The following is a 16,645-nucleotide window of genomic DNA, read 5'->3' on the forward strand; positions in this document are numbered from 1 at the left end:
CGGCGATGTTGAGGCGGACAACGTCACTTTCAGCTTCACTTCAGTTTCACTTCTCGGGGCTCATGGTCGGACATGGGGGATGGGCACCGGCGACCAGTTAGAGTATGTATTAATTATACCATCAGAGCCGGACTAGCACTACTTTGATGTAAATGTAATGAAATCTGTCGTGTTTATATGAAATCTGGATGTGTTTATATGAAATTCATCTGTTTTGAATTTCATTCAATTGGTTCAAGTTGTAGTCAAAAATAAAATGCATGTGGCTGCGGTTGAATGACGTCTCCCGCATATGAGTCCGTAGATGGATGTAGAGAGAATTTACGGGTAGGCGTTGAAGGTACCCTTACACGCTAGAATGCCCATTAGCCCAGGCCCCAGGGCACGTCCTAATCACTGTTCAAGATATCTTCCGATATTTCGATAAATCAGCCAATGTATCGCTTATCGTTGTCTGGCCGATAAGATAAATCGACCGATAAATCAACCGATATGGCGATAAATCGGTCGATATGCCGATAAATTGGCCGATTTATCCCTTATCATGGGTCGACCGATAAGTTTCCGATAAGTGATGTCCCCAACATTGATCCTAATATACTTTTGACGTTGCAAGTGACAAACTGCACATCCTCTCAGTCTCAGGCGTGAGGCCATGGCGAGTACCTTTCCCACCCCGACCCTCTCGACGCCCAAGCTGTCCCTGCCACCGCTCGGTCCTTCGCGCCGCAACGCTGCCGCTGCCGCTGCCTCGTGGCGGCACCGCGGGCAGATCTGCGCGACCACCGGAGGCGATGCTCCCGCAGCAGCAGCGACGACAGAGGAGGAAGCAAAGGCTAGGAAGGAGCAGAGGAAACGATGCCTGAGGTGCGGCGTCCTGTACCTGGACGAGGAGAACTCCGCTGCTGCCTGCGCCTTCCATGGCCACATCACCGGTAGGTATCGTATCAGCACCACTGACTGCTGCATCACACTACAGTACACTAGTTGCAAAATATCTTCAGGTTGCGGTTGGGCTTGCGACTCTCTGCGTGCTGTGTACCACGAACGTCCTTGCCCATGCATACGACTGCAGCAGCCTATGCAAAACTATAGGCCGGAGGAGCTTCCCGAGGCCCGTTTGAGAGTGGACATATGCGTGTTTGTGTTGCAGGTGAGAAGGGGCTGTTTTCGCTGTCGCCGCCGCACCAAGGGATCGACGGCGAGTGGAGCGACAAGAGCGGGGTCATCGTCTACCGGTGGAACGACCGTGGCGACCGCCCCAACACCGGCCGTGCCAACTGGAAGGGGAGGTGGAGCTGCTGCCAGGAGCGGGACGAGGAAGCGCCGCCGTGCCGCCGTGGGCACCACGTCTCCTACGACGATGGCTTCACTCTCTTCTAGCCACGATTCGCCATATGTTCTGATAAGCTAGAGACTGTAATTCGGGAGGAATTTCTGTGTTCCAAATTAACTGTGTAAAGTTGCTTCTACTTAATGTTGAAACTAAAAATGATAAGTGAAGCTTACTGAATAAGTGAATATGAACCAGAGGTTGACCATTTGCAGACAATAAAGTCTTGAGGTATTTTCTAGTCAAATATTTGTGAAATAGTTAATAAAGATGGTTGTATGCATCAATTGATGCAGAGGCCAGGGTTTAGCCTTCTTTTCCAAAAAGAATTTTTTTGCATACAATGAAGTCTTCATGGCTTCACGAACATGGTCGTAGGTGCATAAAACCATAAAATATATCTAACACGATCCATGTCATCATATCAAACAGAATGCGCACACTGTGATGCAACCGACTTAGATGGCTTTCATGCCGGGACGACATATCCTGGAGAGTGTGTTCGTTCTTCATGAAACCTTACATGAAATTCACTCAAAGAAATTAAATGGAGTTATCTTCAAAATGGACGTCGAAAAGGCTTACGATAAAGTTAAATGATCATTTTTGCAACAGGCTTTGTGTATGAAGGGTTTTGATGCGGCCTGGAGAAAGCAGGTCGAATCATTTATACAAAAGGGCAATGTAAGGATCAAGGTAAATGATGACATATGTCATTACTTTCAGACACAAAAGGGATTGAGACAAGAGGATCCGATGTTTTTCTATCCTATTTAATATCGTTGTTGATATGTTGGTGGCTCTCATTGGTCGAGCCAAAGAGGACGGTCAGGTGAGTTGGCTCATCCCTCATCTTGTAGATGATGGGGTATCTATAGTACAACATGTAGATGATACAATTATTTTTATGGAACATGATATGGTAAATGCTAAAAACATGAAACTGGTTTTGTGTCTTTGCAAACAATTGTCTGGCTTGAAAATCAATTTCAATAAGAGTGAACTGTCCTGTTTTGGGCACACCAAGGAGGAAAGGGAACATTATATACAATTGTTTGGGTGCGAGTTGGGGTCTCTTTTGTTTAGTTATCAAGGAATCCCAATTCATCACCGAAAACTGGCCAACAAAGAATGAAAGTGCATAGAGGATCGATTTGAGAAGAAACTAAGTTGCTTGAAGAGCAAGCTTATGTCTTATGAGGGTCGGCTAATTCTGATAAATTTCATGCTTACAAATATGCCGATGTTCCTATTGCTCTTCTTTCAAGTACCTATGGGGAGTAAGAAAAATGTTGGATTTTTATCGGTCAATGTTTTTTCTGGCAAAGCGATGAGACTAAAGCCAAGCACAGGTTGGCCAAGTGGGATATAATTTATAGGCTGAATGACCAAGGGAGTTTAGGCATTAAAAACCTTGAGTTAAAGAACAAGTGCCTATTCAATAAATGGCTATACATGCTATCTAGAGGAGGAGGGTGTGTGGATACAGTTATTGCATAACAAGTATTTACAATCCAAGCCCCTTGCACAAGTAATGTCGCAGCCGAACGATTCACTTTTTTGGAAGAGGCTAATGCGAACAAATGGTGCCTTTTTCAATAGAACCAACTTCATCGTAGAGAACGTTAATAATAGTAGGTTTTGGGAAGATACAGGGCTAGGGCAGAGGCCACTGAGCATACAATATCCAACCCTTTATAATATTATACAACATAAAGACGCTTTCGTAAGTAAAATACTAGGATCAATTTTAAACATTCAGTTCAGGAGATGCACCTACGAGATTGGCCGAGGTATAATATTTAGTGGATGGAGTCCCATAAATCTAGCAACCCCCCATCAGATCTCATAGGCACATTGGATTGCGTTTGTTCCAATTGTATTGTATTATGTAACTGTAGATCAGTAGAGATCGTTTAAGGATGAACTTCACCTAAACAAGCAGTTGCACTTATCCGCAATTAAACAATTAACTATGCCTTGAATTGTTAGTCTTGCGCGAACAAGCTTCACTGAATATCCTTACAAGTACATGGCTGCCAGGGCTACCCCGTGGGGTGGAGCATATAAGTCATACTCCTAGCATTTCATGGGCTTACTAGAGATTACCCGATTTCACAGACTATAACTAACAGTCTAGATCATATCGGTGCGTTTTTTAAAGACTACCCTGTAGGAGGACGTCTTCGCTTTCATAGTAAACGAAACACTTAAAAATTAATCAACATGTCGTAATAGTATTAGCGAGAGAGCTGGATTTTCGGCGGAATGAATTTATTAATTGTTCTCTCCGGCTGCAAAGGTTTGTTTTCTCAAGTCCTACTTCATAAGATCTCTGATCACATAGTGAAAGTGCGTTATATCGACTAGAGGGGGGGTGAATAGGCGATTTTTATGAGAGTCTTCAAAACATGGGAGTTTCGAAGACAAACAATATAAGCAAGCCTATTACCATGCAGCGGAAGGTAGACTACACTAGGCAAACCATAGTCGAATATTCAGTGAAGTGAAAGCACAATGACTAACAGTAGCAAGGTAGTCAGGATCGGGTAGGAAGATATTATGAAGCCAATCAGAACACACAGTCACTCAGTGAAGACAGAAGATAATGCAATCATACAATGACTTCACAAGGACCAACAGTAAGTAAAGGGAAGGAATGGATGAAACCAGTGACTCGTTGAAGACAATGATTTGTTGGACCAGTTCCAGTTGCTGTGACAACTGTACGTCTGGTTGGGGCGGCTAGGTATTTAAACCTTAGGACACACAGTCCCAGACACCCAGTCCTGAACACGCAGCTCAGGACACCCAGTCCTCACTATATTCCCCTTGAGCTAAGGTCACACGGACCTCGCCCAATCACTCTGGTAAGTCTTCAAGGTAGACTCCAAACCTTCACAGACTTCGTTCACCGGCAATCCACAATGTCTCTTGGATGCTCAGAACGCGACGCCTAACCGGCTGGAGGATGCACAGTCCTCAAGTGTAATAAGTCTTCAGATCACACATACAAGAGGACTTAAGTGATGCCCAATTCTCTCTAGCTCTGGGTGGTTAGGGCTTTATCCTCGCAAGGAATTCTCTCTCAAAGGCTTCGAGGTGGGTTGCTCTCAAACGACAAAAGCCGTACTCTCAATCTGAGCAGCCAACCGTTTATGGTTGTGGGGGGTGGGCTATTTATAGCCACTTGGCAACCCGACCTGATTTGTCCGAAATGACCCTGGGTCACTAAGGAACTGACACGTTTTCCAACGGTCAGATTTCAAACTCACACGGCAACTTTACTTGGGCTACAAGCAAAGCTGACTTGTCCGACTCTGGACAAGATTCGCTCTCATAGTCTTCACTCGAAGACATAGGTTTTTGGTTAGGCATCACTTCAGTCAATCTGACTGGTTCTCTTGGACCCCACTTAACAGTACGGTGGTTCCTATGACTCAACACAAAAGAAAAAGAACTACGAAAGATCTAAGTCTTCGAGCTTCATAGGCTTCATGTGGTGTCTTCTCTTGTCATAGTCTTCAATGTGAATATCTTCATATACCACCTTTGACTTCAATGTCTTCATACATTTTTAGGGGTCATCTTTGGTAGGAAAACCGAATCAATGAGGGACTTCTACCTGTGTTATCCTGCAATTCTCACAAACACATTAGTCCCTCAACTAGGTTTGTCGTCAATACTCCAAAACCAACTAGGGGTGGCACTAGATGCACTTACAATCTCCCCTTTTTTGGTGATTGATGACAAACTAGTTGAAGTTTTCAACGGGGAATATAATATGTGAGATTGTAAAGGATAAGGAATTGTCTTCATAAGTTGTAAGGGCTCCCCCTGAAGACGTGCATATAAGTAATTTGCTTTTGGAATGCAAATGCACATGGCAGGTTGTACTTGTGGAGATCCTCTTCAGCTTATGATGACAATCCATCATGCATGTAAAGGTATGTGAAGATAATGACATGCATAATGGAAAATGGACGTCTGCAAATGATCTAAGTGCAGAATTTATCGTCGCACATGCGGAATTTATCATCGCATCGTAAAATAGCAAATAAGTGGCAGACGACCATTGAGTTTAAGTGTTACAACTCAAAGAACCAAATGTATCAAAACGAGAGTTGTAAACACTAGGCAAAACATAAAGTAACCGCCCATATTGACCCGCTTGAAGACTATCAAACGCATATGCTTCTCCCCCTTTTGTTAGTGAGGACCAAAAAGGTTTGAAGACATAGAGCATCTACTCGTTCCCACGAAGAGTAGGTGAAGCAGCAGGGTCATCGGTGGTGTTTGGCGGTGCAGAAGAACTTGGAGCAGTGTCGAAGCGTGCTGAAGGAGGGGGCGGTGAAGTGGCATCGTCTTCGTCCTCAATCACTCTGGCATTCACAGTTGCCGCAGAGAAAGAGAACTCAGAGTCTTCAAGGGATGGAGTTCGTCGCAGCACTGCCCTTCGGGGAGGTGTGGAGTCAGACTTGAAGCGTTCAGAGAAGCCATCCTCTTGAAGATCATCTTCAGAGCACATAAGCGTCCGCCCTTTCCATGTACGCCGACAAGTTTCATGGGCAACAAAGGCATTCTTGGTGGTAAGGTTGCGAATGCGGTTGACATCCACCAAGAGGCTGTGCATTTGGCGCTTCAGCCAGTCATTATGCCTATCCTTTTTCTGATGAAGAGCCACCAGAAGCTCTCGGTCATTGAGAACACGAGATCGCTTCTTGGGCCGCTGGGCAATAGTGCTTTCAGTGTCTTCAGTAAGGGCACGATGAGGTGCACGTGTAGTTCCAGCCAGAGGATAAACACGAGTGACGGCTTCAACTCCTTCAATGTTCTATGAGAAACTTTGATGCTTCACATTCTGAAGACTAATAGGTTCCTTGGCAGGCTCAGGATAAATGGCTTCAACGGACATATCCACATCAGGCATAAAGATCCGATGATTGCGAGCAGAGGGCTGATATGAGATAGCTGAGTGGAGTTTGATCAGCCGCATTATTAATGGAGCATAGAACTTCAAGCCAAACAGATCAGAGCCTGATGCAGCAAGTTGACGAATGAAGAAGTCTTATGCATTGAAGCATTTGCCATGAATAATATAGAAGACCAAAGTCTTCATTGCACCTTCCAGCTTTGCATATGGGGAATGTCCTTTGATGGGCCAGAGAGTTCGCCTTAAAATATGATAGATGGTCCTTGGCAGATACTCCAGGTCTTCAACAAGGAACTCCTTAGGATATTCAGCGTCTTGTGGCAAAGGCTTCATCATACTGAGCATCTGACTCATGTTTGGTTCAGGCTTTTGAAAGATGCTCTCCATAGCTTCACTGTGATGTTGACATCCAGGTTCATAGAGTTCTTCAGGAGTGGGCAGACCAGTGAGCTCAATGATATCAAAGGCTTTGGCTTCATGATGAACATTTCCTGTTATCCACTCAAGGACCCAAGTCTTCGGATCTCTGTTGTAACCACGAATGTGAAGTGTGGCATAGAACTGGAGCAGCAACTCTTCGTTCCAGTGCTCTTGGTCGGTGATGAAGGGCAACAATCCAACCTCTTTGAAGCAGTCTAGAGCTTTTTCCAGACAGGGCAGATGCAGGATGCATATGTGGGAAGATGCGACCTTGATTGTACAGAATGCAGGAGTAATAGCTTCGCTGCGGGTAGCTCCAGAACCGATCAGAAGATATTCTTTCCCTTGAGTAGGGGTTCTTGGAGCTGTTGAAGAAAGTGTTGTCTGCTTTGAAGCCGTTGATATTGAAGGATCCAGGTGCCGTTGCAGGACCTGGAAACCTGGGCAGTCTTGGCATTGGCTTTTGTACCTGAGGCCTATGCTCAATATGATAGTCAAATTAAGGACCGGCAGCAGGCGCAGGAACAGAAGCAGTGGCATCATTGGCTTCGCTAACTTCTTCTTCTTGGGTTGGTGGAGGCTCCACATTTGCTTCAGTCATGACAGCGTCAGTGGCTTCGGTGGCAGCCTCAAGATTTAATTTCTCCAGTTGATGAGCTGGAGGGTCGGTCAGAATCACGTTTTCCTCGAGAACAGCTTCTTGGTGAGACGGGGCTATAGCAACTCTTGCTTCTCCTTGGGTGTCACCGGCTGATGCAGCCGGAATGTCTTCAGCTGTTTTAGCTTCAGACTCGGAGACTTGAGGCCTTGGTTCTTTGCGAAGCCTGCGTAACGCTGGCGACGCCTGTGGAGTCGGAGTTGGCTGGGCCTCAAAGTCATTTTCCTCTTGTGCTTGTGGGTGATCAGCCCATGATGCATCCTGAGCAATTGGCGTCAGAGGACGACCAATGCTGATGAGTTCGTTGTGCGTTAGCATAGGCGATGATACCTGTTGGTGCTCAATCTGAGGAAGAACTGCATCATCTTCAACATGGTCATGGTGACCAATGTCTTCAGCAGCGGTGGGATCAGCTGCTGGAAAGTCTTTGGCTTCATGAGCCTCTGTGGAAGCAGGCTCATGGACAGTCAGTTGGCGCTCTTAATGTTCAGTGTCAGAGCGAACCATGGAGATGGGTTCAACAATTAAGGGCTCTGTGGGAGCAGCATGTTCCTTCTTGGTCTTCCGCTTCTTTTTGGAGGGGACAGCAGCAGAGGCTTCAGGATGTTTCCTCTTTCTGGCTTCAGCCTCAGCAGTCCTCGTCTTTTTCAGTTCAGAAGCGGTGGACCTGGCTTTTGGCTTTGAGCCAGTCATGCTGGTTGGGAAGACAATGGGATCAACTTCCTGCCTTGGTGCATCGAGTTCGGCCATAGCAGGCTTCTTCTTCTGCTGCTGCTTTGCAGCCATCCTGAGGTCAATGCAAGGACGCCCAAGGGCCTTGCGCTTCTCAGCCTCATTGTAGACTTGCATGCACTTGTCAGCCAGGCTCTTCATGCGGTCACGAGAACCTTGAGCTTTCGCACGTTTCTTGAGAAAGGCTTCCTTGAGCTCGTGCAGCATGATCTTGAAGCTCTTGACCTCTTGCACGCTGAGCTTGGCCATTTGCTTCTTGAACTGAGCTTTCTCAAAGTCAATCTTCTGCTTCAGTTCGACGATGCGCTGAGCTAGAGCTAGCTCTGAAGCAATGGCGCCATGGAAGGCAACACTGAGACCAATGGGAAGTTGCAGGTCTTCAAAGCTGAGGTTGGGCGTTTCAAACCACTCATTGATGAAGTCATGGATGATTGCCACGTCAAAGAGAGGCAAATTGTTGAAGATTTCTGCTTCTTCTTTGCTCTTGATCAGTTGCTCAAGAGCGTCATCTGCCAGATCTTCATCACTGGACAGATCAATGGCATCATTGCGCAGAATGGCAGCAGCAGTTAGTTCTTGGCTTCTGTGTGGCAGAGGCGTCTTGACTGTCTGGGGCTTGGAGATGCGTGACAGATCTTCAGACTGCACACTGTCTTCAGGAGGTGTAGTAGCCAGTGGCTTCGCCCGTGAGATTTTTGGGGCCGAGGCAGGCTTTGAAGCTTTAGGCTGCTTCAGTTTCTTTGGCTTCGGTGCTGCAGGCGCTTCATCAGATTCAGCGTCATCTGCAGGCTCGCCCACAGCTGTCCCTTGAACCACGATGTGAGTGATGAGACCTTCCAGGTTGTAGAAGGGCCCAACAAGATTGGGTTCAGCTTCTTGGGTACCATCATCACGGGGAGCAGAGGGACCAGGGTTGAAGTCCAGTCCCAATGACTTCTTGTTCTCCTTGGCTGATGCCTTTGCGTGCTGGAAGTTGTGCTTGAAGAGATTTTCGTCACGACACCATAGCAGTGATGATGGGTCGGCATCTTCAGGCTGAGGTCCATGGACCATACATGGATAGAAACCCTGAGCAATAGCTTCAGCTCTGTTCTTGGGTGGAAGGCCTCGGAAGAGAATATCACCCCAAGGACTTTTGATAGCACTCTTCTCAGCATATTCCTTGGTCACGAATCTGTATTTGTACCACTGTTCTGCCCAATATCTTCGAATCCATTGGATTCGGGTTTTTGCGCTGATTGTAATCCTCTTCAGGATCTGTCTTGTACAGTTCTGAGAGATCATCAGGCAGATCTCTTGATGTTTCTCCTCGACGCTTTCTGCCACCCTTCCTTGCTGCTTTCTCTGTTGCCATGAACTTTAAACTGAATGGCTTCAACACATTCAAAGGCTTCAGAGGCTTTCGCTTGCTGGACAAACAAGAACTGGCTTCGGGAGAATTTATATGATGTTGTAAGAATTCTGCAAATGAATGCAGATTATGAGAACCAAGAGATTCTTCCACAGACATGTACTTGTGACAGCATTAAGGTGCGAGGGAAGGGGAAGAGGTCATATGCATTCTCAGAAGATTTTGAAGATAAATCAGTTTAGAAGATGGACCTCATCGTGCGAAGACATTCACTCATAGATAAGGAGTTGGTTCCAGATTTGTACGAATCCAGAGATCAGTACAAGTGAGGAATCTAACTACTTTGTGAAGCATAAGTGAACATACTAGGCATAATATGAGATGCAGTATGAAGTGGATCCAACATGTGTGAACGGAAACTGCTTGTGGTAGAAAGTGACGAATCTGAAGAATCAAAGGGGTCGTAAAAAGGAAGTTTTATTTACCACACAAGGAACTGCTAGACGGAGTGGAAGAGGAGGCCGAGCAGTTCGATCGTCCGTGCCCTAACTTGACGACGGAAGACACCTACGGCGACGGCGGAGAGGACGATATCCGCGGTCAGCGTGAAGACGGCGTCGGAGAGGTTGCGGCAGCGAAGCGCTTCGTCGCCGGCGTCGTCGAGGGCTAGTGGTGGCGCTAGGGTTCGTGCGAGAGTGGAAGAAGAGATAATGACTGTGGTGAGGCGTGTATTTATAGGGACAGGGGCGGCACAGCGTTATTACACAGGTGCCCCTGGCAATTCACATCTGAGGAACACGTGGTCATCATGCAGCATATCGGAGGTTGTTCCACGTCCCACGCACGCCTGGATTGTCGGGTGGTTGTTCCCACTTCTCCGGGTTTCAGGTGAAGGAATGAGCATTGAAAATGGACTTAATGTTTGTCTCTGTATCTTCTGCTGACAAGGACGCAGAGAAGACATTCGACAGTTTCAATAGAATGCATATGATTTGGAGAGATAGAGTTTGAGATAGAGAGCATAGAGAGGTTATGGTCCGATCACATTCACTTAGTTCAAAAGATTCAACAAGAAGACATAGCTATAAGTGAATGCTGTAGAGGACAGAACACTAGTATGTATATATATAATCAACATAGTGAAGATAATCATGAAGACATGTTGATTTTGAAGCCAAACCAAATGTGAAGACATAGCAAATGTAACGCCATGGGTAAAACACTTCAAACAAAAGAATTTGGTGATGGCGTTACCCACCGTATAGGAAGTATTAGACCCAGACACGGCGCACAATTATCGTGGCGCTCCGAAGTCAAATTCCACATTAATGTATTCACACTTAGAATGTATGTCTTCATTGATTGAAGATATACTTTACTTCGTGTGTTGCATATTTAAGTCATCAATATGCATAAGTGTTAGGATGTGTGCCTAATCACAGGACATTTGAGAATTCCAAGATATTTAGCTTACACCGTAACTTGCAAAATCTCTTCTCATCCAAGGGCTTGGTGAAGATATCTGCCAAATGCTCTTCAGTGTTGACGTGTATGATATCAATATCTTTCTTCACAACATGATCTCTGAGAAAGTGATGACGAATTTCAATGTGCTTTGTCTTCGAGTGCTGAACTGGGTTGTTGGCAATCTTGATGGCGCTTTCGTTGTCGCAGTAGAGTGGCACTTGCTTCAGATGAATGCCATAGTCTTTGAGTGTTTGCTTCATCCACAGAAGCTGAGCGCAGCAAGATCCAGCAGCAATGTATTCAGATTCAGCAGTGGAGAGAGATACACAATTCTGCTTCTTTGAAGACCAACATACAAGTGATCGTCCCAGAAAATGATATGTGCCTGATGTAGACTTGCGATCCATCTTGTCACCAGCATAATCAGCATCCGAGAATCCAACCAGATCAAACTCTGAGCCCTTTGGATACCATAATCCTAGAGTTGGGGTGTGAGCCAAATATCGAAGAATTCGCTTCACAGCTAAGTGATGTGATTCCTTTGGTGCCGCTTGGAATCGAGCACACATGCAAACACTAAGCATGATATCTGGCCTAGATGCACATAGATAAAGTAAAGATCCAATCATGGAGCGGTATACCTTATGATCGAACTCTTTACCATTGTCGTTGGGACCCAGATGATGTTTTTCTCGCATTGGCGTCGTGTAGCCTTTGCAGTCTTGGTATGACATCTGATTGGTGCAGCCGAAGATAATGTCATCCACATATATTTGGCACACAAACAGTTCACCGTCATATGTCTTCGTGAAGAGAGTGGGGTCGAGGGAACCAGGTTTGAAGCCTTTGCTCTTCAGGAAGTATTTGAGTGTGTCATACCAAGCCCGAGGGGCTTGTTTGAGTCCATACAGTGCCTTGTTGAGCTTGTATACCATGTCAGGATGTTTTGGATTTTCAAAGCCAGGCGGTTGTGCAACATATACTTCTTCTTCAATCTTGCCATTGAGAAAGGCGCTCTTCACATCCATTTGATATAGAAGTATGTTATAATGGTTTGCATAGGCCGGCAGTATGCGTATGGCTTCAAGTCGAGCCACAGGAGCAAATGTTTCATCAAAGTCAATGCCTTCAACTTGAGTATATCCTTGAGCAACAAGACGGGCTTTGTTTCTGACAACTTGACCATGCTCATCTTGCTTGTTGCGGTAGATCCATTTGGTGCCAATAACATTGTGCTTCAGAGGATTAGGACGCTTAACCAGTTTCCATACATTATTCAGTTCAAACTGTTGAAGCTCTTCTTGCATAGCTTGAATCCATTCAGGTTCCAAGAAGGCTTCTTCGACTTTCTTGGGTTCTATTATAGAGACGAATGTGAAATGCCCACAGAAATTTGCTAGCTGTGTTGCCCTTGAACGAGTGAGCGGACCAGGTGCATTGATGCTATCAATTATTCTCTCAATCTGCACTTCATTGGCCACACGAGGATGTGCAGGACGAAGATTTTGCTCTTGTTGATCATTGTCATTGTTAGAAGGATTGTCTTCAGGTTGATCAGGTGCGAAGATGATAAGTTCCTCTTCAGGTTGAGCTTTAGAGGGTATGATTTCTCCAGTTCCCATAAGTTTGATTGATTCACTGGATGGAACTTCATCTAGCACATTTGGCAGGTGCTCTCTTTGTGAGCCGTTAGTCTAATCGAACCGCACATCCACTGTTTCAACCACTTTATAATGAAAGATATTGAAGACTCTATAGGAGTGCGAATCCTTTCCATATCCAAGCATAAAACCCTCATGTGCTTTTGGTGCAAATTTTGAAATGTGATGTGGATCCTTGATCCAGCACCTGGCGCCAAATACTCTGAAATAACTGACATTTGGCTTCTTGCCTGTAAGGAGCTCATAAGATGTCTTGTTCAGAAGCTTGTGAAGATAAACACGGTTGATTGTATGGCATGCAGTATCAATGGCTTCAGGCCAGAATTTTCTTGGAGTCTTGTATTCATCAAGCATTGTTCGGGCCATCTCAATGAGTGTTCTGTTCTTGCGTTCGACGACGCCATTCTGATGTGGCGTGTACGGGGCTGAGAATTCATGTGTGATGCCCAAAGTATCAAGATATGTATCAAGGCCAGTGTTCTTGAATTTAGTGCCATTGTCACTTCTGATGTGCTTTATCTTGGCGCCATAGTTGTTCATTGCTCGATTGGCGAAGCGTCTGAAGACATCCTGCACTTCAGTCTTGTAGAGGATTATATGCACCCAAGTATATCTAGAATAATCATCAACAATGACAAAGCCATAGAGACAAGAAGCAGTTGTAAGAGTTGAGTGATGAGTGGGACCGAAAAGATCCATGTGGAGCAGTTCGAAGGCTTGAGTCGTTGTCGTGATTGTCTTCGAGGGATACTTGGCCCTTGTCATCTTTCCTGCTTCACAGGCACCGCATAAGTGATCTTTCTTGAACTTGACGCCCTCGATGCCTATGACATGCTTCTTCTTTGCAAGGGTGTGCAGGTTCCTCATGCCAGCATGCCCTAGCCAACGATGTCAGAGCCAGCATTCTGATGCTTTCGCTAGAAGACATACGGCAAGTTGTGGTCTTGCTGGGAAATCTACCACGTACAAATCATCTTTCCGATACCCTTCAAACACTAGAGACTTGTCAGATTCCATTAGAACAAGGCAACGATATTTTCCAAACATCACAATCATGTTTAAATCACAAAGCATTGAGACAGACATTAAGTTGAAGCCAAGGGATTCAACAAGCATGACTTTATCCATGTGTTGATCCTTTGAGATTGCAACTCTACCTAGACCCAATACCTTGCTTTTACCAGTGTCAGCAAATGTGATGTGACTTTTGTCAGATGGACGTAAAGTTGAGTCCATGAGAAGACTTCGCTTGCCAGTCATGTGATTGGTACACCCACTATCAATAATCCATTCTGAAGCTGCTGGTGTCGTACCCTACAGTGCAGTTAGGGGGATAGGCTTCACGAAGAGAGTTGTGAAGCAAAAACATTTGACGAACCAGTTGATTCTTAAAGCTTAGATCGAGATTAGGGCTGATAGGGCAGGTAGTAAGCGACTCAGGAACAAAGTACATAATCAGACCATTTGGGCATTTGATCTTGCGCCCTATAAGATGTTTAAGGTCCCCAACAACAGCGTCAGACGATTTTGGTTTTCGTCTGGAGACCTTTCCCTGCAAAAGAGAGTTAAGTTTTCTTAGCCACCCACATCTTCCGGGGTGGCTTCGAAGCAATGAGTCTAAGTGCAGCATCTGAGAACTTTGGCTTTGAAGCCCTAGCAAAAGGTCTTGCAGGTGGACAATAGTACTCATAAAAATAAGCAGAATAGTTCTTGGTCTTATGAACATGGCGGTTTGATGAACCACGCTCATATTCATAGGCCTGAGTATGGCTTCCCTGCAAAACATTTGCGTTAGTGCGACTATGGTGAGTCCTCTGTCTGTGTGAAGCCTTTGGACCATATGAAGCCTGTGGTCTGGGAATTGTCTTCTTCACCTGTGGTGTCATGATGACATTCACAGGAAGATTCTCCAAACACCTTTTGGGCACCCAGATCTTCTTCATAGTCGGTCCATTCCTGTAGTTAGTACCAATATACCTGGCAAACACTTCACCATTCTGATTTTTAAACAGTTTATAGTTTGCATCAAAGGATTCATCAATAACAATGTGGTTAGCGCAAGTGAAGCCAGATAGAGTGGATGGATCTGCTGAAGGTTCCTTCGCAGCAACCCATGTGGTTTTGGGGTACTACTCAGGTTTCCAGTGAGAGCCATCAGCATTCATTTTCCTTACGAACCCAACACCCTCTTTCCTAGGGTTTCGGTTCAGGATCTGCCTTTTGAGGACATCACATAGTGTCTGATGCCCTTTGAGACTTTTGTACATCCCTGTTTCAAGCAATGTCTTCAACCTAGCATTCTCATCAGCAATAGCAGTGGTATCCTCAGCAGAGGGGTTAGTTCCCACATCAACAGTTGAAGATATTGCAACAATAGCAGCAGTAGAACATTCAGCAACAGAAGTAGCATTATCACGCTCAATGCATTTAAGACATGGTGGTTCAAATCCTTCCTAAGCTGAACTTATCTGTTCGGCGCGAAGTGACTCATTTTCTTTTTGAAGATCTTCATGAGCCGCTCTCAATTTCTCAAGATCTTGCTTCCTTAGAAGATAATCATGGGACAACTTTTCATGAGTTGTTGAGAGCGTTTCATGAAGACTTTCAAGTTCCTCATACTTAACGTGAAGATTTTTTATGTCTTCAATTAAGGACTGGGATCGAGTCATTTCAGCGCCTAACAGATCATCGCTTTTGTCTAACAGTTTTTGAATATGTTCCATAGCTTTCTGTTGTTCAGTTGCAATTTTAGCAAGTGTTTTGTAGCTAGGTTTGGAACCACAGTCAGAGTCATCGTCACTAGATGTTTGATAGTGAGTAGTGCGTGTGTTTACCTTGGCACCGCGTGCCATGAAGCAGTAGGTAGGAGCGGAGTAGTCCTTGTCATTTGCGTCGGTGTTGGTGACAGAGTCATTGTCTTCAGTGTTGAAGATGGACTTGGCAACGTATGCTGTAGCCAGACTCGCAACCCCAGAATCGGACTCCTCCTCAGACTCCACCTCCGCCTCCTCAGAAGCGGACTCCTCCTCTGAATCCATTTCCTTGCCAACAAACGCATGTGCCTTGCCAGATGAGCTCTTCTTGTGTGATGAAGATTTTGAGGAAGACTTGGAAGAAGACCTTGAGTATTTCTTCTTCTTGTCGTCAGAGTCATATTCCTTGCTCTTCTTCTTCTTCTTCTTGTTCTCATTGTCCCACTGCGGACACTCAGAGATGTAGTGGCTAGGTTTCTTGCACTTGTGACATGTTTTCTTCTTGTAGTCACGAGAAGAAGCTTCGTCATTTCTTGAGCTTGATCGTGAAGACTTTCTGAAGCCTTTCTTCTTGGTGAATTTTTGGAATTTCTTCACAAGCATAGCAAGCTCCTTTCCAATTTCTTCAGGATCATCAGAACTGCTGTCAGATTCTTCTTCAGATGAGGAGACAGCTTTGGCCTTCAGGGCACGAGTTCGCCCATAGTTGGGACCGTAGATATCTCTTTTCTCAGAAAGCTGAAACTTGTGTGTGTTGAGCCTTTCAAGTATGTCAGACGGCTCGAGTGTCTTGAAATCAGGACGTTCTTGAATCATCAGGGCTAGGGTGTCAAACAAACTGTCAAGTGATCTCAAGAGCGTCTTGACGACTTCATGCTTGGTGATCTCAGTAGCGCCGAGGGCTTGAAGCTCATTTGTGATGTCAGTGAGTCGATCAAACGTGAGCTGGACATTCTCATTGTCGTTTCTCTTGAAGCGGTTGAAGGGATTGTGAAGGAAACTGATTCTCTGATCTCTCTGGGTTGAGATGCCTTCGTTGACCTTGGAGAGCCAGTCCCAGACTAGCTTAGATGTTTCCAAAGCACTCACGCGGCCATACTGTCCTTTGGTTAGATGGCCACAGATGATATTCTTGGCAGTAGAGTCCAGTTGAACAAACTTCTTGACATCAGCAGCAGTGACACCTTCTCCAGCCTTTGGAATGCCGTTCTTGACAACATACCATAGATCGACGTCAATGGCTTCAAGATGCATGCGCATCTTATTCTTCCAGTAGGGATATTCAGTTCCATCGAAGACGGGGCATGCAGCGGAGACTTTAATTATCCCTGCAGTCG

The 16,645-nt window shown here is 45.4% G+C and overlaps 1 protein-coding gene across 1 annotated transcript; it reads left to right on the plus strand.

Annotated features, from left to right (window-relative positions):
• Positions 1-578: 578 nt before the first annotated feature.
• On the plus strand, positions 579-1,609 carry LOC125556213. The gene is made up of 2 exons (XM_048718993.1): positions 579-935; positions 1,154-1,609. The coding sequence occupies exons 1-2, from the start codon at positions 656-658 to the stop codon at positions 1,381-1,383; spliced, it is 510 nt and encodes a 169-aa protein (XP_048574950.1). The 5' UTR covers positions 579-655; the 3' UTR covers positions 1,384-1,609.
• The last annotated feature ends 15,036 nt before the right edge of the window (positions 1,610-16,645 follow it).

The sequence above is a fragment of the Triticum urartu genome, chromosome 5 (assembly GCF_003073215.2).
Source record: "Triticum urartu cultivar G1812 chromosome 5, Tu2.1, whole genome shotgun sequence".
Taxonomy (NCBI): domain Eukaryota; kingdom Viridiplantae; phylum Streptophyta; class Magnoliopsida; order Poales; family Poaceae; genus Triticum; species Triticum urartu.

Excerpts from the sequence above, each read along its gene's own strand:
- LOC125556213 (XM_048718993.1), top strand. The coding sequence starts at position 656 with ATGGCGAGTACCTTTCCCACCCCGACCCTCTCGACGCCCAAGCTGTCC. Across the intron at positions 936-1,153 it reads CTTCCATGGCCACATCACCG|GTGAGAAGGGGCTGTTTTCG; the intron begins GTAGGTATCGTA and ends TTTGTGTTGCAG.